Genomic DNA, 27,768 nt, shown 5'->3' with positions numbered 1-27,768 from the left:
GAAGGTCAATACCCAGTTAATAAAAATCTAATTATTGAATGAAAACAGAATGTGAGATAAAGCACTTAAAACTCTGGCAGCTGGAAGGTTATCTCTATTAGATGCCAAGATAGCTAGTGTCTTTTGGATGCCTTTTAAGTAATACATTCCTTTATCCTTAGGATGGCAAGATCTTTGCAAAAATGACAGAACGAAACTCCATGATCTACAATAAATAAAAACACAAACAATAAATTAAAAATATTCATAATAGTTAATGAATGAATAATAAATACAGTTGACCACAGTAAGCTCTAGAAATGGATGTACCTGATCAGGGTGAGGCCAGTGTAGTCCCATATCTCATCTCTGCCAGAGGCCAGCATCAACAGCTGTAGGAGAACAAACAGGAGAGGCAGGATTACTTGAGGAACCTATAGGTCTCGTCATGGGGTTTAATAGTTGTAAATCAGTGTATTTATTTGAAGCATGAGGCTGAATAGCTGGTTCCGTATTTTCAGTTTTGTCCGTTGCAATTGATGACATATACAATTGTGATTGTTGATATTAATACCATTTCTAAGTAGGTATGTATTTGTTTATGAGTGTTCAGTTACTGCTTTACGGTGTGCGTTACATTTATTTTTCAGCTTTCTTTTAAAATAACTGACCTTGACAGACAGGGGTAGACATTCAGCTTTTTAACTGTTCAAATGTGTAGTACCTATGTATTTTGTTGGCAGTCTCCATGAGTTTCAAACTGTATCTTTCATATCTCAAGTTTTGTTCAAGAGTGCTTGCCTGGTCACTGTGACAGTGAAATTCCCACCATTCTGTACAGTTCTCCATCATGTAGCCTTCAAAACAAAAGGTTCTTTGAAAGCCTGGTTTAGAAATCTAGTAAAAAAAAAAATTGCTTTTGAGAGAGGCTTAAATTCATTTTCCAGTCACTGTTTTAGAGGAATCTATGAGTCATTTCTATAATGAATTTTATTCTGATACAGATTATTTGTTTTGGGGCTCCTATCCTCAAACTTTCTGCTTGAAACAGCTTTATCTTTTTTATATAAGGAAAGTCAGATATAAAATTAACCCAGCCTGCACCATTAAGTACATTCCTTAACTTCGCATTGGATTCCAGTACCGGTATTTAGAGATACTGTGGAATCTAGTATTTGCTCAAAATTGAGCAACATTTTAATACAGCAACTGAAAAAAAGATGAGAAGTCATTGCATTGATCTGGAAAATCGGAATTAAATATGCGATGCTTACAAAAAATACATTTCTTTTATCCCTGTTTATTTCAGTTCACAGGGAGAAGACAGATACTGAATGCTACACAGACATTCACATGCTCGTGTATGTTATATTACACAAGCGCACAGGACGTGATGTAGGTACAAGGAGAAAACTGCTGCTATAATGGGCCGTCCCTAGTGATTTTAGAGTGGCTGTCACCTCATGTGATGAAATGCCTGCCCAGGTGTGCTGCTCTGTGGAGGAAGAGGTAGCCACTGCTCAAATTCTGGTCTTAGCAAAGAGTAAATCCTGGTAGCAGGTGACGCCTGTGTCCCAGCAGGATCCTACAGCGTAGGGAGACCACTGGCGTGTCCTCGTGCTGTGTCTCCAGCAATGGGAGAACCAAAAAGAGGGAGTGCTCTGCAGCTCCCCGTGGGCTTCTAGGCAAGGATTTACTAAGTGCTGGAATTTCTCTGGCCATCTCTTCTTGGTCAAATGGCGCTTTCTTTATTGCAGGAAAGAACAAGCTGAAGGTAATGTGGGAGAAACTGGCAGGCGATGAACAGCTGATAAAGAGCAAGTGATGTCAGTGTATGTAGGAAATAAAGCTGTGCATGTTCCCAGGTCGCAGAATATTGGTACTGACATTTTCTATAGAAATACTTCGGTTATGGTATACACTTTTGGTACTTTTTCAACTGTAGTTCTGTAGAAAAAACTAATTTTACTTCATTTGCTTGAATCTTACAAGAGATACAAATAGTTGTTTTCACTTTTGCCAGTTTGCCATTCACTGCGTCAGTGAATTCACCTGCGTTACCCTCTGTTTTCATTTTACTTGGCATATTTTAAGGGTATATTTCAAGGCTTTTGGATTCTTGTCACACGATTCATTCCCAAAAGCCGAATTTAAGTAAGTTTTAAGTATTAAAAAAATTCATATGGTTGAGTTGCACAGTTAGCCCTAGGTTGATAGGGTATGTATTTTGTTTAGTTTCTTTCCATATTAAAGTGGCTTTCAAGTTTATCTCCAGTCAGCAATATACTCCTTATTTACATCATCCTTCCTTCCTGAAAGATGATGATGATTTTCAGCATCCAAGTAAGAAACCAGCAGCAGTGAGTTGCTGGCTGACAGGATCAGAGAGTTGTTATAGAAGGCACTTCATCTGAGAACGAGAAAAGGCAGGGAAGTACAGGCTTGCTTTTTCAAGTTGCCTTACAAAAGAAGTGCAGTAACAAAAGCGATCTCATATGTGGCTTTCCAGAAGAGCATCGCGATATCACAGCTGCCAAAGAGAGCCCTCTGCTGCCATGAAGGAGTTTAGCACAAGGATCTGTGAAGGGAGGAATTTGAGTGTGCTTGGATGCAAGTGTCAAATGTGTTAGGAGGGAAGTCTCTCTTAGAAGATGAACAAAAATGTTTCACGCAGAGCTACTTTGAATTTATCTTGCCCCATCACTATCTCACAAAAATAATATATATATGTATATATATGGCTTTCTCTAGGCAGAATAACACCACCTGATTAGCATAATTACAAGATTGTTTTGATCATAGTTATTTCTAATCTGTTGGGCTTGTAGAGATGATGCCTTTTACTGTTTTATTTCCCAGCGCAGATTCCTAATGGGGATAATTACTTTGCGTTCCACAGAACCTGAGTCGCCAAACACGGTCACGCTTCTCCACCGAGTCACTCTCCAACAGACAGCTCTGCGTTCATAAGCCTAAGATACCCCCTTAGCAAAAGTCTATTATCTAATAACGGATCAGTTTAAAATAGACTTTAAGTCATTTTAAAATTTCAAATGGAAGGTAAAGGCTGCATGCCCGAAACACCTGTGTTAGATGGCTTATTTTCTGTATCCCATCTCCTGCCTTTTTTTTTGTCTGGTGCATTGTTAGTGTATAGTCTGGTCTTGAAAATAGTATATAGTGCCTACATGCAGACTCAGTTGTTGGTGAGCTGTATGCTCTTGATGCTTTACCTATTAATAGTGGAATCACTTCTGATGGGCGAAGTTAAGTGGGAGAAATGACGAAAGGGATGGCAGCAGGATTGCTTTTAGTAGTAACTTTTTACAGTGCCATTTGCAGAAGTTCTAAAAATTAGGGGGGTTTTGTCATAGAAGGCTTTCAAGGAAGGAGTTAAATCTTTTCTGCTTTACTGTTGGGACTATGTAAATGATGATCTGTGAAATACATAAAGTTGGAAACTTTTAACAGTTTCAATTACATGTTAAATATTAATTTAAAACCAGTATGTTCTTCATGCAGCCTAGATTCTCTAAAGCAATGTTACTTTTTGTTCCCTATAACGTAAGCAACCTGGAGAAGAAACACAAGTTAAGCTTTCCTTACAAAATGCCACTTCGTCCTTTACCGCTGCTAGACTCCTCTTTATGTCACAGCCACCGTAAGTTACACCAGGAGACGGTTGTGAACTACAGAATTTCTTGTTAGGAGGGACTTGTGCCGTCTATGAAGTGCTGACACAACTTAAAGCAAAGCTGCAGAACAGTAATAATGCATAACAATATGATGTTTCCTGGAGTTTTCTATGCGGCTGACCCAGACAAAGACCACATTTCAGTTGGCTGTACTTCTTCAGAGAGGTGCATGATAAAAACCTAAAAATTTACCTACAAATCCCTGTAAGAAAATCTCTGCGCATAATGTTTTAGTATTTTTGTTAAGCATGTAGGCCTAGTTATATTAAGCAATGATACATGCATAATTAAACATAAGTATAACTTACTTAGATAGTGACAGAAAAATATGCAAATGCAGAAAAGGATTAAAATAAGAGAATATGAGCAAGACTGTCTGGATGGAACTTTTAAGTTGCAAATTGCCATTGCTGGATTCATTGGAGTAAAGTCCAAGAGAATATGTTAAATGTAAATACATGACAAAATAGACTGAGTGTACAAGCTGGGTGTGGATAGGTAACAGAAAATAAAACTAAAATACATGAAATGAGATGATGGAGCTGGCTTATATTGCCTCTTATAATCTCCTCTTCCTGCTGTCCTCGCTGTGTAATTTACGGCTACCTGGAATTCTCTTCGTTCCAAATCAGCAACTAGGAGCTGCATTACCTTTCCAGCTGGGACCAAAAGAAAGTTCTGTGGCTCCACATCTTTGTAATAGGAATGACACTAATTCTGTGACTTTTTGAGCAGAAGAATGGTCATATCTGTTCTGCATTTCGAGTGATTCATCCATACAAGTCTAGGCACACATGCCAAAAGCCATTGCAAGTGCAAGAATAAATGGCGCCAGCCAGACTGATCTTTACTGCTCGTTGCATCTTAAAAAAAAAAAAAAGGTAGGGGGAGGGGAAATTAGGAATGCTATTTTCTCTTTAAAACAAAAAAAAAAAAAAAAACAACCAAACCCTAGATAATTATATTTTCTGACAAAGCTAAACTTAGGGAATTACTCTTTTTTAAAACATTCCCAGTGTACTCTGAGGTCTATGTATCTGTGTAGATTTTGACCCAACAGGCAGAGTCAAATTCATTGAGTTCATCATAAGCACACTGCATTCTGCTAGGATATCAAATAAAATTCTAGATTTCCCGATTAACAAAGAGTATCATACCCCCTGACCCCAGAAAAACAACATTTAGTTTCTTGGTTATGGGATCTCAGCAGGCCTTGCTTGTGACAAGAGTAAAAGTTATTTTTTCTCTATGTTATGTTTCTTTAGCAAATGTTATAAAATTGCTTAAAGAACCTAAAAGGTCATTTGAAAGTCTTATTTTTATTGTCACTGCCTCCAAAATACATTCCATAACTCAGTTTAATGTGATATGCAGTAGGCCAAGAGTTTTACAAGCCAAGATATTATGTCTAGTCCAGTTAGAGACACGACAGAGTTCAGCGAAGAGGGGAGAGTGAAGATCTAGTTTGAGAAATGTAATTTTGCAATGCCTATAAAACATGGAAGAAAAATATCTCTCTGCATTCAGTTTTCATGACTGACCATGTTCATGACCTTTCCTAAGGTAGAGGAACCCTACCAAGCGCTTTAAGAGGAAATAGACAAAAGTCTGAGGACATCTGTTTAACAGCATGTCAAGACAAGGTTCAGTCACCTCCCAGAGGAGTCCCTGCTCCTGTAGAGAACTTTCTCCTAGCTTCATCACCCACAAGCCTCCATAGTCCACAAGCCAGTGCAGAGAATAGTGGGGCGGGAATTTGTTCTTGTGTTATTACCGATACTGCATCCATCCACTGTATCTTCAGATGAGGAAATGTACTGTGAGTAATTTGCACATACTAGATATACTTTTTATATAAAGAGACTCTTTATCAGGCCACTTTCATCTCCCTAAGCACAAAATACTTCAAACTACAAGTGGATTCATCTGTGTCCGACTGGCCTGTTGCATTGTAGGGGCAAGAATTCACTCATTTGAGTCTGGACCGTGAGTCTGTCAGCTGTTATCCTTCCGGTTGCCTGTTGATGGTGGACAGCTTTAATCTTGCCAGTAGTCACAGTACTTTGCAGTATTTGGCCCCACACACTTAGTTTATAGCAGCCGTCAGTGTTTATGGGAACCACTCTGTCACTGAAAAGATTCCTCATATCTTTGCTTTTCATTAACTATTTTCTTGACAATCTCATTATGACCACCAAAGTCCTAAATTGTTTGGAGCTTTTTTCTCCTCACTGCTGGACTTGAAAGCTTAGGTCACTGGAATATCTTAAATCCAAGTTATCTTTCTCTCTGTATTATAGGAGAGCTGAGATAAGTTATAACAATCAACTGAGGGATGCAAAGAGATTGTTTTGTTTAATTACAGCTGCGTACGTCCCAGCAATTCATTGAGTATTGTCATTCCTACCTGCTTTGCAGTGGCACAAAAAGTACAAACCCGGGGCTGGCCTCCACTGTGTGAGTCATACAGCAAACCCAGAACAGGGCACTTGTCCTTGTCACATGCTACATACAGTATTTTTTTTTTCAGTCATCCAAGGGTTAATACATGAGGTCCTCAGACTAAGACTTTAGTATGTTTGATAGGTAGGCAACTGGAGATTCAGAGAGAAATCTTGCTTATGTGAAGAAGACTCCTTAGTTTTCTTCCTTGTTCTTCCATCAAGATGGTTTCTACCATGGTATTTTAATTCCTGATTATGACTTCTGAATATAAACTCCTGTAATTTTCTTCAAAGAGACCTATATGTTATTGTAAATCCATTTGGCTTTTCCTAGTAAACTAGTAATCCTGTCACTCCGACTGATGGCGGAATTTAAACAACTGTATTCTGCTTGGTGGAAGTTACAGAGGCACACATTTCCCTTTCACTTGTTAGAGTCTCAGCCCAGTTATTTGTGCAGTAGTAAGTGTACTGACCTAAAGAAGGTTATTCCAGATATACATGGTCAAAAATAAGACCAGAATTTTGCTTATTCCACTACATGACCAGCATTAGCAGGGCACCTCAGTTCCTATTAAAAGTTTACCAAAAGGAATAACAATTGCTTGTTCCCTCACTCTTCCTGTCTTAGCATCTGACAAGAAAAATAGCTTTGTTTTACAGTGGTATTGTGCTCAGTTTGCGAATATGAGTGAGTGGTGGTGATCTGAGAGAGTTGGGGATATGTGTGAGGGCAGTCATGAATACGGTTAGGTTGACACTTCAGCAAAAGTGTCTAAAATGTGGAAATTTGTTCTGCTCTTGGTTTTCCAGTCCACTTTTGCCTTCAGTGGGAAGATGTAATGTTATCTAGGCAGCCATCCTGTGAAAGTTCGGCCTCCTGTACACATATTTTTTAACATGACTCTGTATCTGGTGGCCAAGCTAGCTGTGGGCTGTTTGGCTGCATGTTATAGAGGGTACAGAAAACAAACATGTTTGGGGAGACGCAGTGTCGGCAGCTAAGTGGGTGAACTGCACAGGGAAATCTCTGCATTTAATACAACAGAAATGTTTCTACTTCAGCTTTCTTGGATTTGTTCTTTTAATCCTGATATAGTTCATTTTGATACAGAAATAAGCATTGGGTGATTCACTGAGAGCTTAAGACCCTAAGGTATTTATTTCATGGCTCATGTCTAGAAATTAACATTTGTCACTGTGGACATTTGGATATCAAATTTGAGAAGTATAAAAGGGTGCCAGTGATGAGGACTGACTCAAAAGTCCGTGTTGGGTATTCTACACCGTGGACACTAGAGCATTTTTTGAAGTGTATTGCCCTTCTGGTAATACTTTTTTAGTCTTTCTTAATCTTAGTTTTATCAGTTGCATTTAACCTTGTACTGCTTTAAGCTAAGCATTGTTAAACTTGGAAGATGTTGCTGATCAGTGTTGTAGGAGAAAGTGGATATCATAAAAGGCTGCCATGCAGACTTCTAGTGGTGTTTAATAAGTATGCAAATACTGTAGGAGAAAGGAGCAAGCCTTGAAGAAAAACTTCCAAGTAAGGGTTTGATAATGGAGGAACAATTACACATAGAATAGAATCATAAATTCTTTGAGGTTGGAAAAGACCCTTAAGATCATTTGATTAACCTCAGTAACTGATGAAAGCGGTTTGACTATCAAACATAGATCACATTCGTTCTACCTGCATGGTATCAAATGTTCAACTATGCTGTATTTTCCCTTTCTCTTATCCTCTTGTTTTCTGTACCGACCCATTCCCTCCTCTCACTCTGCTAGACCCTTGAGTGTGACCACCCAGTTTCAGTTACATAGACTGAATATCTCAATAAGTTAGAGGTCTTAATTGTGCTAGTTGATAGTGATGCAAGAAGTCCTTAACCAGCATTTGCAATTGGTTTCTCTAAGAGTTTCCTCTAGACTTCATTATTTTGGGGCTCTGAATATATTTTGTTCAACCTAAAGTCATTGTTTATGCTTTGCATGCAGCTTAAACTTCTGAATGTGCGTTTTGTACTTAAGGAACATCAGAGTGTGGAGTGAACACCCCATTTGTGTCTTGAACTAAAGCCCATCCACCTGAAAATCATGGCACCAGTAAAACTAGGAGGACACTAAGGCTCAGTGTGTGCAGTCACATAGTCACTTGTTTCTGAATAAAAAAGGCAATCACAAATTTTAAAAGTTTTATGTTGGGGCTAGTGTTCAGAACACTTCACAGAAAATTAAGAAATAAGATTTTGGCCTAGATTTATCATTTAAATTCAGCTAAAATGCTGCAGACTACTAGTGGCAAAGATGATGCAAATGGGGCTAGGACAGGGGAACATTACAGAAGAAAGGGGAGCGTGTACGAAGACAGTAGTTTTAATGATTTGAATCGACTATAAAACAGTCTCATTTTTAATCTTTTAACTTTTGGGGTTGGTTTTTTTACACCTTTAAGGGGTCACATAGTAGTTAATAGCGATAAATTCAATTGAGCCCTATAAAGATCCAAAAGTTCTTTTAAAAAATATTTATAAAACTATAAAATAATAGGGCAGATCATACTTTCTATGGACTGAAAAATCAATGGATACAATTTCAAAGAAAAAAAAAAGTCTTAAAATGCTGTGGTATTTTTCCTTAAAAGTTTTTGTTGACTAAATGTCAAATGACCAATGTCTTTTTGCCTGACTGTTTGGAGTTGCTGGGTACTGCTCCCATGGATTTGGCATAGGGCATTACTCAGCATTTCTGAACTTGAGGCCCTGAGTACCTAGCAACTTTTGATTTGACTCAGCTTGCATGTTAACAGGGGTTTTTTCAGCTGCAAGTCTTGTGTAATTATCGCTTCTAATTGTTTGCATTTTCTTTGTTGTTTGGTGTTTTTTTTTTTTTTTTTTGCCTGCTTTTGGAATTTATGACTATCCAGTGAGAAGGACACTAAAGAGCGGACTGACACCAGAAGAAGCCAAAGCACTGGGCCTCATCAGCACCTCTGAGATGCAGGTTTGACGTCCCGGAGGTGGTGACAAGAAGAGCCGTTCATCTGAAGCACACAGGCTGACAACCCTTCGGTGTGGCATTGACCTGCCAGCCTCCTCTGCTGCTCCCAACATCCCGTCCTCTGTTAGTTCAATTTTAACAAGCAACAAAAAGCGAAACCCCACAGCCAGGGCAGAAGGGTGTGCCGCAGCTCAGCACAACATCTGGACAGTAACTGAGGAAGCATTTTGAGTGCTTGTAGGTGAAAGCATATGGCTGCTTCTTCGCGTGGTGTGTTGATGTGGGTAGGAGGGGGCTCTCTCTGAGTTATCTGTCATTATGTGAGCTGTGTTTACGTTGGCTTTCCTTGTGCCCTGTTTTAGTCATTGTTAATGTATGGCATTTTGTCAATGCAAGGAACAGTCCTTAAAGAGGCAAAATAATTCCTGTTACAGCAACCCCAATTTTCCTGAAGCAGATTCATTAAGCAAAGATGCACAGCCTGTGCAACCCTGTGGTTCGTTGGGGTTTTTTTATTGTTTTGCCACCAAAGAATGTAAAAATGTATGTGTACCTTTGTATATGTACAGAATGAATGTGTGGACATGTGTGCGTGTATCTATACACATACAGTCATGGCGTGAAATCATGCTCTTGCTGAAGCTAGCTGGACCATGATTTTCACTCTGGGGCCTTACTGTTCCACCTGGACAGGAGGAAAAGAATGTCTTTTTGTAGGAACTCAGTGTTATTCAATGGGATTCACCCCGTGGGGCAGGAGATGGCCTGCAATACAAGTGGAAGGTTTAGGATCCTGAATTCATATGTATACATACAATACACACTCATACTGTACATAGCAGCACGCACACAGAGGAGAGGACACAGAATACCTCCCTCCTGTTGAGCTATGGCTGTACTGTGCACTTGTACAGTTTCAGAGATCTATGCCAACAGTTTTACATACTCGATAAATGCATTCAGATGTTAAGATCAAGAAGTTTTGTTCACTTGCCTGTGCCCTTCATGCTGCTTTTCTCTGCTGCAAGATAATGTGGTGGTGATTTTATTTCAAATTAATGGATCTGAATATGAAATGGCCCTGCTAAAAGCCTGCTGTGTTTTTGCTGTTCTTTACTCTTTTTTGTGATTATCCTTGATGCAAGTGGAGAGGGTACCACAGTGAACACTCCAATATGTTTGCCCTTATCTCGCTGTTTTATAACTGCCTTTTATAACTGCCCTCAGCATGTGTGTTTGAAGAACCTTTAGTCAACTCATCTGCCTTTAAGTGGAGGACATATACAGCAGTGAAGACGAATTGAACACCTAGCCAGTGCTGAAGCATTTTGAAGAGAACTGCAAACAACAATACCATAAAAGGGAACTTTTTAAGCCAAAGTCTGTATATGGCCAATTGATCCTCAAGGATGCACAAGATTATCTCTTTCCATTGCCTTAGCCTCTTAAGATTAAGGGTGTGTCTGCACAGCAGTAACAGCTGAGGCTTCCTTCAAGCTAGTTAACTGGGGAACTGCAGCTGTTTGGTCATGGTAACAGGGTTCAATTTTGGCTGCAAAACACACTTGAAAAGTAGGGTTAATTAATAGTCTGTGCTGGGTTTCTAATGCCATAGCTGTGTTGCTTCTGGCACCCAAGCTAGGTCAGGTACTTCAAGTTATTCTACTCTGCTCTCATTAAGGACAGGATAATTGTTGAAGATTGTTCAGGATAGTTGAACCAAACACGATAAACCTTTGAAACCTCGGTCATCCATCATGTCGCATTGAGCACAGCATCCAAGTGATGAGAGAATCGCGTAGCTGACAACACTGCAATGAGATCTGCGGTTGAACATCCTATCTATGCTGTCCACCCTCTTGATCGTAACATTTCATTCTTTATCTGCCGATGCCTTGGATCTTCACGTGTCAAAGTCCATGGCGTAAAAAGTCACTAATGAGCAAAGGTTCTTAAGGACAGCATTGAGTTTGATGTGGTTTTATCCTCGGTTTGTTAAAAAGTCAATTTTACAAGTAGGCAGAAGGCAGTAGTTGTGTAATTAATAAAATGTGTTGTGTATTTGAAAGCTATGGAAAGGAGGAAGCTGGTTAGGACACAGAAAGAAGTGGCATATAATTAATTTCACTGAAAAATAAGCAAGACCTGTAAGCATCTGGATTTTAAAGTGGATCTTTATGTGCTGCTCACCATTATGGACTTTTTAAATCTCTCGTAAGGATGCTTAGAACAAAGAAATGAAGGTAATGGGGGGTTTGTGGAGGTCTTTGAAGTCTGAAACAAGAGGAAGACACCCTGAATGTAATGGTTATGTTGAACTGTGATACTTGCTAAGTGATAAAAGAAGCAAAAATGCAACGAAATGCATTTATGCTAACAGAGGTCCTATATTTGATTGGAGGGAGAAAATCAAACAAGTTTTTAAAACTGAATATTTTAATTAAAATATACTGAATGTGCAAAGTAGGTGGCTGTTGGTGACCACTTGGTAACAGGAAACAAATTTGTGTTTCATTTAGACATAGTACAGCAGCTGTGTCTGAAACGTAACATAGCTGATGAATTACTAATAGTTGGGCCTATGTATTTTCCAAGAATTATGCAAAAAGTGTGCAAAACTTCATATGCTTGTTATTGAGGAGAAAATTAAATATGGGGAATGGGGTTAGAATAAATTCAGAAAAAAAAGCCGGTTTATTTCAGATTCTCTGGATGCAAGTGTCTTAAATGTGAAGCATATTCTTCCTTGTCTATTTTTCCATTATGTTTGGTTTTCTCTTCCTGTTCTCTGTCTGCAAAACCGATACCAATTTTTCTGAAGGATAACTTGGTCTTGTTTATGCAGTAGTGTACAGATTAATTCCACTGTCCACAATGTTTATTGCAACAAGATCATCAAACACAGTAACAATGCAATAACTACAGAAAAGATTTCCATTTTGGTTCCTGATAAAAATGGCCAGCGGCCCAGTATGCTAATCTGTAAGGTGGCAGTATTTCCTCCGGAGTCTGCTAGCATGTCTTGACTGTGGGAATAACATTTGTTCCCCTTCATCTAACTAGTGGATTCCAGATGAAGTGGAGGAATTGGTTATATTTGCATGCCTTTGTCTGTCAGTCTAAACAGGTTGTAACCTTCAGGTTTTGAGTTGCTGCCTGCCCCTCCATCATCAAAAGAGCCCACCATAAGGATGTAACAGTTGTTTTAAAATGTGTGTGAGATATGGGTTGGTTTTGTGACAAATATAAAAGGTCTTGGAAACACGATGTAGCAACACGTTCCCATGTCTCACTTACGGATACATGAAGGCTGTTTTTAAACACTTGCAGCCAGAATAACTACCTCTCTTCTCTTTTTCATAGTACCAGTCAGCTGCAAATGTAGTGCCCAGAGTTTTGTATCTCCACCGAGCTCTCAGAGTCACTGCTGGTGTTCATTTCAGCACCCATCTGCTGCCAATAACTTGTCTGTCCATCTACCACCATAATGCCTTCCTGATTTGGATGCTGAGGTAAATTTTAGCATATGAAATGGCCGCCGAAGGGAAGCTATCCTAATTTCCTTTCATCTCCCTTGGTGTTTAAAAGCAGACTGCATACAAATATTTTTGTATTTCCTCACTCCCAACTGAGGGATAACTTTCAGTAGCAGTTATGTGGCTGCGGTGAAGAAACACCCCGAGGGAATGCTGCGTGCCACAATCGAGAGTGAAAGATCCCTCACAAAAATTAAATTCATCACTCCTCACCTTTCAGTAAGGCCAGGCACCAGGCTCATGGATTCCAGATGTTTTATAGCCCCTTGGCTGCTACATGTGACCCTTCTGTTTGATGGATCCCTGTCCATAATCCAAAATCAACAAAAAAATGGTGTTCTAATGAGGGTCTTTCTTGCTCTGATAAATACTGGAAACAGCATCAAAAGCAGTTTTCAAAATACATTTCTTTTTGTCTTTTGACCCACTTTTATTGTAAATCTCTGTACTGATTGACTCAGCAAAATAAGGCATCAGATTTGTAGGCAGACAAGACTTTGGCTTTAGCTTAATAGAAGGTCACATGTGAATATCTAGATAAGAGATTTTTTTGGAGTCAGAGTCTTGATGTGACTGAACAGCAAGAGCCTCCTGCAAGGTGCTCCATTCCCCCTCAAGGTACTGGATAATGCGGCAGGACAGCGCAGTAAATCCCCGGTGTGCTGTGCTCTGAACATACCCTGGAGAACGCTAAAAGCCACTGAAAAGTCACAAGTGAGGACTGCAACATCTGCTGCAAACCTAAGGGGCAAAATGCCACCGTAGGTGCAGTAAATGCTTCCTTTTGTCCGGCATCTGCTCTACACCAGCATCGCCGGTACTGTAACAAAAGCAAGTGTCTACCCAAAATGCTTTAGAAACCGTTTGACCGGCGGTAGTAGTCTGGATTCAGGTGTGTGTATGTTGTGTGGTTATTGTTTTTAGAATGCTTTGGTTTCACCGAGATGAAATGGGGACAAGGTGGCAGCCTACCAGCTTCACATCCTTTATCCTCCCGCTACAACTCGTAGGCAGGTGTACACGCTGCCTGCGTTTATCTAAAGCACGTACAGGGACACGGTGTCAGACAGAAGCACGGGCATATTCCTCTCTCTTTTTCACTCCTGTGTGCTCACTACGCATGTACCGCTCCTGTCGTTACCGCCGAGGCGGGCTGTGCGTGCGTGCGTAGGCAGAGAGCCTGACCCTGTGCCGCGTTCGGATGATGCTCCCCATTTCCAGCATCGGGATGCAAGAAACGCTTGCCTGAGCTGTAAGGACTACCACTGTTGATGTTTCTCCGCAGGGAAAACTGCCTGGTACTTACAGGCTCTGAAAGAAAATAAACTGAAGCATTTTTGAAAGAGAAAATGTTTGGTTATGGGCAACTGTTGAAAATGATTTGCAAACACTTGAACAACGTGTAAGGCCTACCTTCCTTTTTTCAACTGGGGCAGCAACTGGCTCAGTTGGCATTTCAGATGCGATCCCGAGAGGTTTTTGGCAAGCAGTTTAATAGTTACATAGCAAGTAATTCAAGGAGTTTCAGAGATGTTGTATAGTTTTATGTTTACTCAAAAAAAAAATTAAAATTATTTCTAATTAGTCCATTTCACATTGAGTGGCAGATAGAGATATATTTTGTTTAATCACTATCTAATACAGAGGCTTCTGTGAAAGAAAAGGTTTATTGTAGCATTGGATGCATTTCTCCTTTTTAAAGACTGTCTTTGCGCATATAGTGTCCTTTTTTCGTGAGCTGGGAATTGTAAAAAAATGTAAAGTAGAAAAGGACGTGTTTCTTAGACGAAGGAGAAATACTGTAAAATTGTGTAAATGTCACTACTCATGTTTTTTCGTGTTCTGTGTAGCATAGTGTAAAATAGGCTTTCCAGCAGTGTTATTCTGTGAATTGTAATTTAAAAACCAAGCCATGCATGGTCAGAGATATTATCTACAGGTCCTTTTGGTTGAGTTTTTGGGTTTGTTTGTTGTTTTCTCATTTTAGGTAAATTTGTTTTATGTTAAATTTAATTGTCCATGAAACTGCATTTTTTGTTTCTCAGTTTTATTTCATAAAGAACTTGAATTACTCTTTAAGATTTTATTACACATGAAGCTCACCTACCGTTTGTATTGATCGTTCAGAAGCTTTGTCACATTTAGTGTAAACCAGGGGGATTTTCTTTTTAACACACCCCTCATCCGCCTCTTCTCCCCCCACTCTCCCCATTTTACTGTCTGGAGAGATGCAATCACACTTTTTTTTTTTCTGTGCCATGCAGGGTCAATATGGAAAACTGACTGCAGACCTGTGTCCAAAATTTCTTGATATAAGTAGTTTAAAAGCTCACCTCTACAGCATTATGTAAACACATCTTGCAATAAAGCTTTATAAAGCACTGACGGGGTTGGTTCTGGTTTTTTTGATGAAGCCAAGCCTGGGAGCTTTGGTGGGAAATGGGTGGGAAGGGGGGTCATGGGTTGGTTTTCCCATATCCTCTAAGTACCCGCAAAGCCACCATGTGGACAACAAAACGGCTGCCATTCAACCACCTAGGTGGTCTGATCATAAAAAGCTGATCTTTTACCCCTTGTTTCACAGTTTGAGCCTAACTCCTAATCTTGAGTGAAGAAAATGAAAACGTGTCTCTGGTTCTCAAGGATTTCAGTAATCCAGCCCTACAAAGCCTCGCTAAACATACAGGGTTACTGCTTGCTGCCATTGGCTTGGAGTCGGTTCCTGTCTTAAAAATACTTTGTGCACAGAGCACGTTGCGTAAAGGTATGAGATTTATACAAGCAAATATAAATAAAACGAAAGACTGCTTGTGGGCAGGGGAGCATTTCGGATTGCCTCTGCATCAAAATGTGGAACACTCACCATGTCTGCCAGGGCTTCGTAACTGTAAAGGTGGCCAGTAAAGGAGACATGCCTTTAACTTGGCTGATGTACATTTAATGCATCACCGTGGTATGTAATTTTCTGGTGGCCACCTACCAGTGCGCCTGGACAGGCAGTGGTCTTGCAGTTTTCTCTATTTGCTGGTGTCTGATTCTTTCTTTTCTTGCAATTTCTCAGCACTTGAGAGAGACCAAGTTGACGAATGGGACATCCCCCAGGCCCATCCTGAGCCGTAGCACAGGGACTCTTGCATCTGCTCTGCCCGCAGGTGCGGTGACTACGATGAGGAGAAGCATCAGTGTGACATGTAGAAACTCAAAGTGCTCGGATTTCCACTGCTAGTCCTGCAGCAAGCTACTCACAAGTAATTGCTCTTTAGAGTTGCACACGTAGTAAGGTCAAAATATGTTATTGAAAGACAGCTACGCATATTTATAGAGGCATCCTGGAAGATAAGTAGGTTAACTGAGAGTCAGCGAGAGAATTTTCACCTATGGTTTCTGAGATTGTAGGAGCTGATATAAAATGCTAGGTATGTAAGCCTCCATAGGGAAAAGCACCACCTTCCTCCTTTTTAATTAGTTTTTAAAGTTATTTCAAATAAAAAAGGTGCCTTGTGGGATATGTCTGCATCCCTGAAAGAACTGCTTAGCATTCCAGATGCACTGGTGTAAAGTCTAGAGGATGAAAGGCTACTAGCCAGAAATGTGGTAATGCTTTTTAAAATAAATATATAAACCAAGTTTATTGGCCAGACACTTTTCTTTTCTATCACAGCATATCCATTAGCAATTCTAAATTCCAGATGTGCAATGACAATGTGTACATATATTTTTCAGACCTGGTGCCCAGTCAGAACTCATATGTTGTCACGGAGAAGCCTCTGGCCTGTAGTCAGGGAACGAGTAAGTATGCAGATTATCCATTGCACAGCTGCATGCCCTGGTTTATAGACCCTTCAGAACAGTTTGAGAACACACAACTAAAGAAAAAAAAATACATTTTTTTCCTATTATAACTAATCCAAGTTTTCTGATGGGAATGCAGTTTGGAAAAGGGAGAGGACTGTTCTTGAAGCTTTACCTCTTGTGAGTTTCTTCGCAGGAAATGAAGAATGACGGCTGTACTCCATTAGTCAACTAGCTGATGAGACGGACCTCTGCTGGGAAATCCCGAAAGGAACAGAGCCTACGTGAGGTGTCATGCCAATGAGGGCCTCTCTTCCCAGCTTTTCCGGAATGATTTTTGAACAGGACTCATCCATCTGCAGAGGTACTCTGCTGAATAATATTGCTTTTCAGTTCCCGGGAGTCAGAGGGGCCTGTTCTCCTCCCCAGCGCCCACCCCTCTCCCGCCGCTCCACCAAGCTTGCTGTCTCGCTTGAGTCGAGTCAAGAGCCTTTCATTTGTTATTTATCTGGATCTATCTGGAAAACACCACGGAGCATGTCAATGTACAGAAGACATGTGCCAGCACTGGGGAAGGTGAGACCCTTTTGGTGTCCCAAATGGGACTCCTAGGATCACTGGGCACATCCTGAGCCATTCTTTCTGTGTGATGACCAGAAATGCTTTAAGCGGACGTTAAAATCTTACAAATAAGTTTATAGCCCTCTCTTGGTGAGTGTTCAGATCTCTCTGCCTAGACAACAGACAAAATGACTAGTCTTACCTTTTATATATATTTTCCTTTGTTTGATCCATACTTAAGGTAATACAAGAAGACCAGCAGTTAACAAGCAACAAAGAAAAAGAAAATATCAGTGAAAGCCAATGGTACTTGAAACTGGACAAACTCGAGGCAAAGGTGAGGTCAAAGACATGTCATAGCCTCCAGTAAACAGTGTACTGGCTCTGTCTCAAGGCAACATTAGCCAAGCCTGTCTTGGAAGAGCCCCGTGATTGCTTAACAGCAGTGGTTTGAAATCTTCTGCCTGGTACAGGGAGCACAACACCCTTCCAGAGCCGGGCAGGGCTCAGGTGAGGGGCTGACAGGTGGCAAAGGCTCTGGAGTGTATCCATCGCTGCAAAGGCATGGGAATTTATTTGGCATGTGCCGTGACTGCATTTGGATATAAATGGTTGTACTAAAAACCTTGGAGTAACCTGTGAAAACATATTTTGTGCAGGTATCCAAAAGCTACAGCAGGGTGAAAATTCTTCTTTTTAATAAAGCAATGAAATATTCAGACTCTTGAACGAGAACTCAAAAAAATGAATCCTTCTTCCATCCTTGTCCAAACTTCCTATAAATATGCACTGGGAGGCTTAAATAATCTTGGCAAGATATAGCAAAGGAAAATTATTGTTAAAAAGAGGCCCTGGATATCATTTCAACAAACTTTTTCCCCACATAAACTTACGGAAAATTATTGACCTCATAGCAAAGTCAGGAAAGAAAGAAACCTCTTCTTGCAAAATGCCAAGATACCTATTTGAACGTGAAGTAGCCTGCCTTCACATAGGGTTGTCGGGAACACCTTACAAGTATGCTGTGTTAATTACAGGGAGAAATAGCTGTGCAGGTTAACAAATAAAAACGTAAATGATCGAAGTGTCAACAGCGATGATCTATATAAAGCTAGCTGTGAGTATAATGATAAAGTATATTGAATGTCAGGCAGTAGTGACCAAAGCCAAATGAAAATTTGATGCTATTGGCTCTGTGAGCAGTGGAAAGAGCCTGATGGACTTCAGTGATGTTAAATCAAGCCCCCAAAGATAACCATTAGAATGTTAAACTTGATGGAAAATGGAATTGCTTCTCTGATAAAAAAGCCCTAAATCATTTTAACCTCACCAGTTTCACTAGGGAATTCCCTTTCAAGAATGGATCGCACACTATAGTTTGAAAACTAAGAGTGAATCCTTGTTTCCAGAGAAATTATCTCAAATGTGTTCAGATTACAAGCATGTGGGACAAAACACAGCTAGCATCCAAAATGATATAGTCTGGAAATTCTACATCTTTTTAGAAGCCAAAACACTGCAAAGTCTGAAAACAAAGCAACCTGAAGCAGTCAATTTTTTTTTTTTTTTCTTTCACTATGGAACATGATAACCATTAAATTTCCTCATAGGAAAATAAAATTTTAGTAGAAACTCTATCATTGTGACAAAATACTTTACCACGTCTTTACAGACAAACAGTGGTAGATGGATTACTAGAAACCAGTAAGTTTAAGGCTGGTCTTAAGAACTACTGGTATAAGAAGTTTCTTGCCATGCAATTTTGCTTAGTGTACTAGTTCCTTCTCCAAACCTGCACCCTCCATGCAATGTTAACTTACACCATCTTTAGGGTTTCTTCCTTTCCTATGGTGGGAGTGAGTTGGTTGGCATATAGAATGATGTGTTAATTGCTTATTCTTCAATAATATGCTATAAATCTTTCTAAAGGTAATCAAGGCATTCATAAAGTTGTGATTACTTGATAGTAGTTAATCCGAGGGCGGGCTCTTCATTAAGGTATGTAAAAGTTAAATACTTGTATTTTCAAATACCTCTCAGCAGCATTGTATAAATTGTCTGCAGGGAGCGAATCTGTGTGCATATTTGTGCTTATAACACGTCACAAGTGGATTTTTGACTATGCAAGTGGATTTTGTAATCTGGTAACTTGTTATTTTGACTTCTGAGCGTATTTTTGCAAGGTGGAAAGGCAACGAGATGGTTATATGAGCGGTTTAACTTGTGCAATGTATTTACTGGTAAGTGAGATTGATGGTGTCAGAAAGCAGCAAGGCTTACTGCTCTTTGTATCCTTCAGAGCATGAGCTCTCCAGGCGAGGATGAGGCAGAAGACCTAGTACACTGGGATATGGATCCCCTGAAGAATGATCAGCAGTTTGTTACCTGCTTCTTACAGGTTCTTAGTGTTCAATTCTACAGTCACAACTTCGTATGTGTTTAGACATCATAAGCTCACAAGGTCCCAGTAAAGGGTAATAGCGAGGCACATGTGAAAACTCAGACTCCATCAAAGAGGGCTCCTCCCTGCAGAAAGGACACTGGGGGGAAGGAATGAACTAATTTGGGTAACAAAAAGGAAACTAACATCAACATCCCAATCAGCAGTACAGGGCAAGAATAAGCGAGGGAAAGCCTTATTGACAAAGACAAGATTCTTATTTTGATATACAGGCGAAGCCAGTGAAGAAAACCGAAGATCATTTTAGCAGTAACACTTCATTGTTGGATGAAGTGAAGCCCAGATGCAGTAGTAAGTCTGAAGGGTGGGAATGGGATGTTTAGCTGAATGTGCAAGGTAGAAAGACTGACTTTTAGAGAAGTTGTGTATTAATTAAACCATATGAAAACAAGAAGGGGATGGATTATAACCTTTGTGACTATAAGGAGAGAAGGACAGTGTGTACAAAGAGAGAGGATAAGAAAAGGGACATCATACATTTCCTGAGTATTAAGTGGATTTGCCTTAAGCAGGCTATCTAAAATCTGTTTTAAGAGAGTTTGATAATTTCCCAGATTTCTTTTTTGCAGTGAGCACCAAAAATATAAATGCAACATAAATGAGGCAAGGGTCACAGAAAGGAGCCATTCTGGGCCTCACTGCCTTCAGACAATCACAAATTACTAGGGTGTATGGCAGCGAGGGAATCGCCTCTTGTTGGGCTGTAGTAAAATCCTGACTGGGGTACACGGTGTTGCACCTCTGTCTTTAGCAGAAGGAGCCTGGATTCCTCAGCCCCTGGGATCAGCATGCAGGACTCTTGCCGAGGTGAGCATCGTCAGCTTTGTAGCCTGTGACTCTCCTGTTTTCAACATCCATGTTAAAGCAACAGTGGGCACAGAAATGGCCCGCAATTCTCCTTGGTAAAGGATACTCTTCCCTTTTCCTCACATAAAGTAGCCTTAGGGCTTCTTCAAGTAACGTTCTGTACCCTTAGGACAGCCAAAAAAATGGATACAGTGCTACTTGAATTGACAAGGACCAGAACAAGTTGGAGGCTGCAGACAAGATACCAGAGAGTGTTAACCCCAGCAAGAAAGCGCAGAGAGCCCTCTTATCTCAGGGGGAGTTGAGTATTGTGGAGATGGCTGCACTGTGCTTTATGTTGCACAAGACCTTGGTAAGAAGTATTTCAGCCAGGAGCTGGGAGGATTTTGCAAATATGTATCTCCCCTAAGCAAGCAGAAATTAGAGTAGGATTATGTCGGCGGTTCTGAACACTCAATGAAACATGCAGTCGGTCGCTCTCCTTGTAGTCAGGGATCTCACAGATATCAGTGACAGAACCTTTGGTTAAATTTGGGAGAGTTTCCTCCTTTGTCAGTCACTCTTTGTCCACCCTGATGAAGTTATTCTCTCTTAATAAACCATCTGGGTCAGCAGATACAGGCAAAGTTTAATGCAATTCATCCCCAGCTGCCAAAACTGATCAGAGGAAATAGGAAGATGAGAGTCAAATAGCTCTGTGGTCTCCCCACTCAGACTGTTCGCAGCTTTACTTTCTCCTTGGCAGTGAAAAGGGTGTAATTGTGGAGAGAAAGCTGACTTACTGCAATGCAGAAAATGTATATGTTTTCTGCGTATAAGGACCACAATTTGCAGGAAATGCTAAAAAAGCTTTAGAGAAGGTATATTGTTCCTGACAACATTGCCATCTTGACAGTATTCAGGGGTAGTTTTCTTGCAAAATCAGAGTACGAAGAGAATAAAAGTCCTTGAGAAGTGTTTCTAACTCCAGGTAGGTAGTGGTTGGCTTTCTCTTTGATCAGCTTAAAGGTTCCAGTTACTCAGTGTCCTGTGTTTTTGTTTCTGTTAATTTTTTTTTTTGGGCTATAGGTTCCAGGAATTCATTGCACATGATCTATAAATTTCCTTGTGTGGTCTCTGGCGCCAGAGCGCTGACCCAGGAGTAAGAGCAGACCCCTTGGAGCAGACCCCTGACGACACACAATTTCCCACCTAATATCGCGGTGCTCCCTTCCTGTGCTTCCTTCCTGGGATCCAGAAATAAGTAATCACATACAGGCCCATTGGGTTGAAATACTCATTTTTTAACGTTAGCTTCATATCTAATACAGAAACTACTGCTAGCAAGCGAGGAAGATAAATAAGCTGATGCTCTTTCCTATTTCATGCAGAAAATTTTCTGACTAGGTTCTATGTTTACTGGCACAGATAAATGTAGGGACTTTGAAAAGGAGAACTTGAATATAAGTCATCAGAAAACTCAGATAAAAAATGGGGTGGGGGGCGTGTCACTATGGAATCCAGTCTGGGAAATTGAAGTAACTGGAACTGATTTGGAATTTCTTGATGAGGAAACTAAAATCAGCACTGTTTGGAAAGGTGGTCAGTCTTGGTGACCCACTTGGGGGGAAAAAAAAAAAAAAAGATACTTTTAAAAATCTGATTCTATGTTTTCAAACAAAATTTACATTTTTAAAGTTCAAAAAATAGATTAGTTTTGAAATTCTGGTAAATATAAAAGAAAGTGTTAAGAATCTGGAAAAAATCAAAATCAAGATTTTAATTTTCAAAACGTTTGAAGCTTTTTACTTTCTTTGTACTAATTAAGACCCTGGGACCATTCTAATACCTCAAAGGTATTAATGGGACAGAAAATTCACTTTCCGTCAAGTTATGGACGTGACAGATTGGAAAGCCAAGCCAATCTAGATATAAGGACATAATGGAATATGAATTGCTCATGTAAAGGAATAATTACTTATTATCTACAGTTTGCTTATTGACATATCTTCACTGGGAATTTGAGACCTAGAAAAACTGAAGTTAGAAGAAAAAAGGTCAAATTTAGAAGTCTATGTCCACTAGATTGCAGCTGTTGAAATCCAGAAGCAAAATCAAGTGAGCCAAAGACCTCCATAAGTCCTCTCTTCATTTAGACCGAGATAATATGGAAAATTACAGGTAACACTAGTGCTTCAAAAAGAGTATAAGATGCTACTGCTAATACCCGTAACTCACGGTAAGAGTTCAAGAACTTTCTCAGAGAAAGGCAGTTTAAAACAGATTGCTCTGACATAATGTTTTTGGACTCTGTAAATGGATGTATAATTTTTGAATAGGTGATGGATTAAATTTTGTAGGCAATTATATCTACTCAGCTCTGTTGACTTGGCAGATAAGCAGAAAATAGAATTTCAGTTTCAGTTACCACCCCTTTATTCTGATATCATAAGATTTTCTTACACTTTTATGAGCTACAGGTTTAAGTTGAAATTTGACCTCACAGCACAAACTGATGGAGAAGAGAATTTCTTCCTTCTGCTTTGAACCACATTCGACATCTTTGCGTATTGCAGCTGTAAATGCATTTCAGAGCAGACCATAGAATTGTTTATATAACACTTAGTCATGGTTACTTATCGAGAGCCCAATGTTGAATCAGACTGAAGGATGCTTGCATTCAATATGACTACAGTATAAAATGGCACTTTGCTACAGCAATGAGGAAAAGAGGCAATCTTTGCTTGTTCCCATTATAAAATGTGAATGCAATCTTGAGTGCACCAATATCAGAAAATTTCTGGCTATCATTAAAGCCTATGTTATTCTTAAGTGAATTTTCCACTATAGATCCTTTTCTGAGATGTTTTGACTTTGTAGCACATTATAGCAAATGACTTCTTAAAAAATACATGATCCTTAAGAGCAGCCCTGTCAACATTTCAAATGTTGCAACCAACCAATTCAGGTCTCTTAATTGAGAGGACTGTGGTTGCAGGATAACTGCCTTGTGGCATGTGTTTTCAAAGTCTTTACTTATACTTGGCAGAAATGACATTATCCACAGCTTTGGAAAGAACTTCTGGCTGAAGTTTCTGGCTGTGATAAACCTCATGAATATAGTTATGCCCAGAGGGTAATTGGAGTTGAAGTAGACCATGAGACTTTGGAGACTTTTTTTTTTTTTTTTTTTTTAATGATGATAGTCTTCTCTGTCACCTCTGAAGTTTTAAAGTTTGTGTATGAGGCTACAAAATATCCCTGCCTTCTAAAATATGTCTTTTAGATTATAATGGACTGATTACTGCTGACCTGTCAGTTGGAGTAGTCACAACTGCTATGATTTCATTGTGTGTGTAAACAAGGTGTTTAGTATTTAATTGTAGACCAGCTGCATCTCAATACAATATGCCAATGACTATCTGAGCACATAACTGTTTGTGCAGATGTTCATACAGCACAGCTTAAATGAAAAAAAAAACAAACCAAACCCAGCCTGACCAAACCCAATAATTCTAGTAGAAGGTCCTGAAAACTCTCCCACGGACTGTGGGTGATTTCACACCGCAGTATACTACACATTTGATGAACTTCTCATCAAGGAGGCTTCTGAAAAGCAGAGCTGATGCCACACCTCACACAGGTGGCAGGACATCTCAAATCATCCAGACCACCTGGAGGAGCACCCAATGGAGACAAGCTAGAGCGCTTAGGCAGGGCTTTATGAAGCTGAAAGGCAGCTATCAGTAAGTGAGTGGCACTCACTCTGTTTATGCTGCAGATCATATTTTGGTCAGGGACAAGCAGATGACCAAATTTTGCTGTGGGTGTATGTGAGTAGCTCCCAAAAACCTGAAGAAAGCAGAGAATGTGTGTCTGAAGGAAGGACTTAACTAGTGCCTTCAGAGCATAAGAAGTCCAGCTCAGAACAGATAATTAGTGCTTAGCATAAATGAATATTGTTCTTTGTGCCTATTCAACACCTGAGATGTGCCAGCAGATGATCTGCATGCATAAAAACACCTTTGTAAACAGGCATCAATGGCACGTGGGGCTTGGCATTGTATAGGTAAGTAAGGCAGAGATAGTTCTTTCCTTGAGGCGTTACAAAATTTGATAATGCATTTGCTTTGCATGATAGCCGAAAATCAAGTACTTACAGCCACCCTTATTGTACCAGAAGAGCCTAGGAAAACAGTTATGGGATGCGGAGCAGCGATGGGATGGTTCAATCCACTTGCAGGTTACAACAGCACCTTTACCTGATGTAGTAGGGAATATCGCAGGGCCCACGTGCAAAGTGGGTAGGACGGTAGCTCTGGTCACAGATACAGCTCTGCTATTTTAATGCTTTGCTGTCACGTGTAGATCCGTGTGTTTGCTTTGCCACTAACGTGGCAATCACTGCTGCACTGATATCCTACTCTGTTGGAATATGGCACATCAGAAAACCAGTTCTTAATGCATTTGAAGTGCTCTATTGATGCTTTATAGTATCCATTTGTATTAAAATGAAATGGAATGCAGTTTAAAGAGCCAAATGCTTTCCAGAATGCCTAATTGTAAATGCTTCATTACTTTTATAATCCAATCTTGTTTTCTCATCAAGTAATGATCTGTAGTTTGTTTAAATGAACTTATTTCCTAGAAAAAAGCACACATTAATTATATCGCTGTCCTTGAATACCTCCAGTTGGGGCAATACCATATTAATTTTTCCATTTATTTTGGGGGGATTAACAGGAGCTTGCTGTACTCCACTGGGTTATCCCCCTCACCCTCCCTGACTCCTGCAAAGTGTTTGCATTCTGGAATCCTGCTGGTATTCAAAGTATTATTAAAAGTTCCCCTGGACTAAAGAACGCCCAGCACAAACTTTCAGGACTTTTGCATTCAAGATATTCAGGCCTGATGATTTTTTCATAGTTTCTTCTTTACTGAATACTGCTTAGCAGAGTGGTTAAAAACTTACTTTTCTCTTATGAAGTGAGTATATAATTCTGCTTCTTTCCAAATGTAGAACAGAAATATTAACGCTATGCTTCTGTCTTTTCTCCATCAACATTCCTGCATTAACAGTTTTACTGCTAATGAGCTATCCTATTGCAAGGATTAATGTCTAGTATATGCAAATTTCTTCTCAACATTTGTAGCTCTGCCAGTCACAATTTCTGTTTCTGCCATCATCTTTTTTTCATCTGACATTTATCACCTTACAGATTTCACTTTACCACTAAAAAAAGTATGGGCTTTTAGCCAAAGTTATCTTCTTTCCTCCTTGGAAAATCAGGAAACCCAATTATCTAATCAACAGCTCTCACAGAACTCCAAGTTTTCATTCACAGTTTTCTCTCTAAATTTTCTGTGTCACTTTTTTCCTCTTTCACATTTTTCAGACTTAAATACCAAAAATATTACATGGAGCTGTTCTCCCTGCATATATAAGCTGGTTATGATCACAGTGATTTAATATATTTAAAAGGTTCAAAAGTTAGAAACAAAAGTTAGAAAGTGTTAGAGAGTTATAGGGGCAAACAGGGATTCAGTTATAGTGAACATCCAAAAAAATCATAGTTGTAAATAATGAACATGGCAAGGTTCTTGAACAAATTCCCTGTACTTATCTAGTATGAGATTTATTGGGCAAACCGTAAAATTGTAAAAATGTCAGTAATCACAGTGCACTTTTTCTCAATATGGCTCCACATATATACTGTCTATCATAAACGCTGTAACTACGCATTTTTCAGTCCAGTCAATTTACAAGCCTGCCAGATTCATGCATTTTGTGACCCTGTGGACTTGAGGAGAAGGTTAATTAGTGAGAGAAGTAAAAGCTTAAAAGATGCATGGAGTATCAGTGTGTCCTCACAGAACAGTAGGATTGGTTTTAATGTTCCTTACTTGCTGACAGAAGAAGGCAGGATTAAAATCATGCCAAAAGTACATTTCCGTTTCTGTATACCAGTCCTGTATCAGGTAGAGCTGCACTGTGCTGATGCAGCCAATTAAAACTTGACGCTTTTGCCTTCGCTTCAGAAACGCAACTGCAGAGCTCATCACCGAGGTAAAGATTTTCCTTCTGTGCACTGAATGAGAGAGCACCCTGTTGGACCCAACCTGTTGGGCATAGCCCGGGTTTGCCCATGCAGAAATTCATGTGTACTGGAGAAGGCCACTGATCTCATTCCTCTGCCCAGGGAACTCCGGACAAGATGAAGTCCTCGGGTTTGAGGACTGATTCAGATCCTAGAGTTTAACTTCCAGTATTTCACATTTAATACAAAATGTTTTTATTTTTAGCACTTGTTCATAACAGTACTTCAATAAGACTTCTCATTAGAATTCTTATTCCATTGGTAATCCCTTTATTTGTAAATAATCTATAAAAGGGATAAGACAAGCCTTTTGGAAATTTTCTTCTCATGACATAGAGATCTATCCATTTTGGGTAGGCTAGATTAGTCTAGAAAAGCCTCCTTCTCCTAGAAGTTTAGAATCTTACAAATCCTTTTACTAGTAATCTGGAAATCTCTTCAGACATCCTACTTTTCTAGCCACTTAAAGAAACCCTAAGAAAATATTTTAATCTACTCTGAAAAGTCTGAAAAATGTAAAATGGTGGCTGGGAATCCTGCTCCAGCTGGTGACCCGCGATTGCCATAGGCAGCTGTGGCTGCCTCCTGCCTTCTTTGGTTTTCCGCTGAGTGAGAGCTGAGTCAGATGTAGCCCCCTTGCTCCAAAGCCCCAGACGAGAAATCTGAATCAAGACCTGCATTGCTCAGCTGAACTACAGTCACGGAGGGCAGGGAGCTCACCTACCAGCAGCCAACGTGCTTCCAGACCACTGTCCTCCCAAGCCTGAGCACTCGTTATCTAAGCAAACCCAAGCTCTCTGCTCCCGCCCCTCCTTCTGTCACCTCCTGGGTTTTATTGCTCCCTTCCTCCCTCCCTTCTCTTACTCTTTCCTAGCTTTTGGCTGCTGACAGAGCTAATCAGCATGTCTTGCCTTCAACTGGAAGAGAAAAAGCATCTTCTCTTAGGGACGTGGGTGCAGCAGGTGGGAAGCGCGCACAGGACGTCAGCCAGCTCACACGTGCACCTCTCTGGGGAGGGAGGAGCACGGCACCTATTCTGGCTTCTTGCCAGGCTGTGAGCTCTCTCTTGACTCTATTGCTTGCTTTGAAACCCTTTTCCATTCCTGAATTTTCCAAGTGAACGTTTCTGCAGTTTGAAATGGTTGAAGGAAAGTGGATTCCGTGGATTCCTTGGCTTCCGGGCAAGGCAGGCAACCTGGTCTGCACCCAGTTTTAGGGCAGGGTTTCATAAATTGGCTCATGAGCTGATTGCCTTTGTACCTTTCATTCTACCTGCACACTCACTCAAAACCATCCGAACAGAAAATCAGCACCTCTCACCACCAGGCTGGGAATCCTGGTGCTGTCTCACCTACCTTTGACCACACTGACTGCCCAAAACATACTACTTATTACCAAGTTGTTAACAACCTGCTG

At 40.1% G+C, this 27,768-nt stretch overlaps 1 protein-coding gene across 3 annotated transcripts in view; it reads left to right on the top strand.

Moving 5' to 3' along the window:
* Positions 1 to 9,127, top strand: part of FHOD3 (formin homology 2 domain containing 3) — a gene marked incomplete at both ends in the record, with an annotated part of 399,092 nt that extends 389,965 nt beyond the window's left edge. For all 3 annotated transcript variants that reach the window (XM_082304478.1, XM_082304477.1, XM_082304476.1), the window contains one exon: positions 9,045 to 9,127. In XM_082304478.1, coding sequence (XP_082160604.1) covers positions 9,045 to 9,127 — 83 coding nt within the window. The remainder of the gene's footprint in view (positions 1 to 9,044) is intronic.
* Between the last annotated feature and the right edge of the window lie 18,641 nt (positions 9,128 to 27,768).

This window comes from Platalea leucorodia, assembly GCF_965183815.1.
Source record: "Platalea leucorodia genome assembly, chromosome: 1".
NCBI classification, from domain to species: domain Eukaryota; kingdom Metazoa; phylum Chordata; class Aves; order Pelecaniformes; family Threskiornithidae; genus Platalea; species Platalea leucorodia.
The sequence above is the reverse complement of the archived record's forward strand: the minus strand, read 5'-3'. Positions and strand labels throughout refer to the sequence as shown.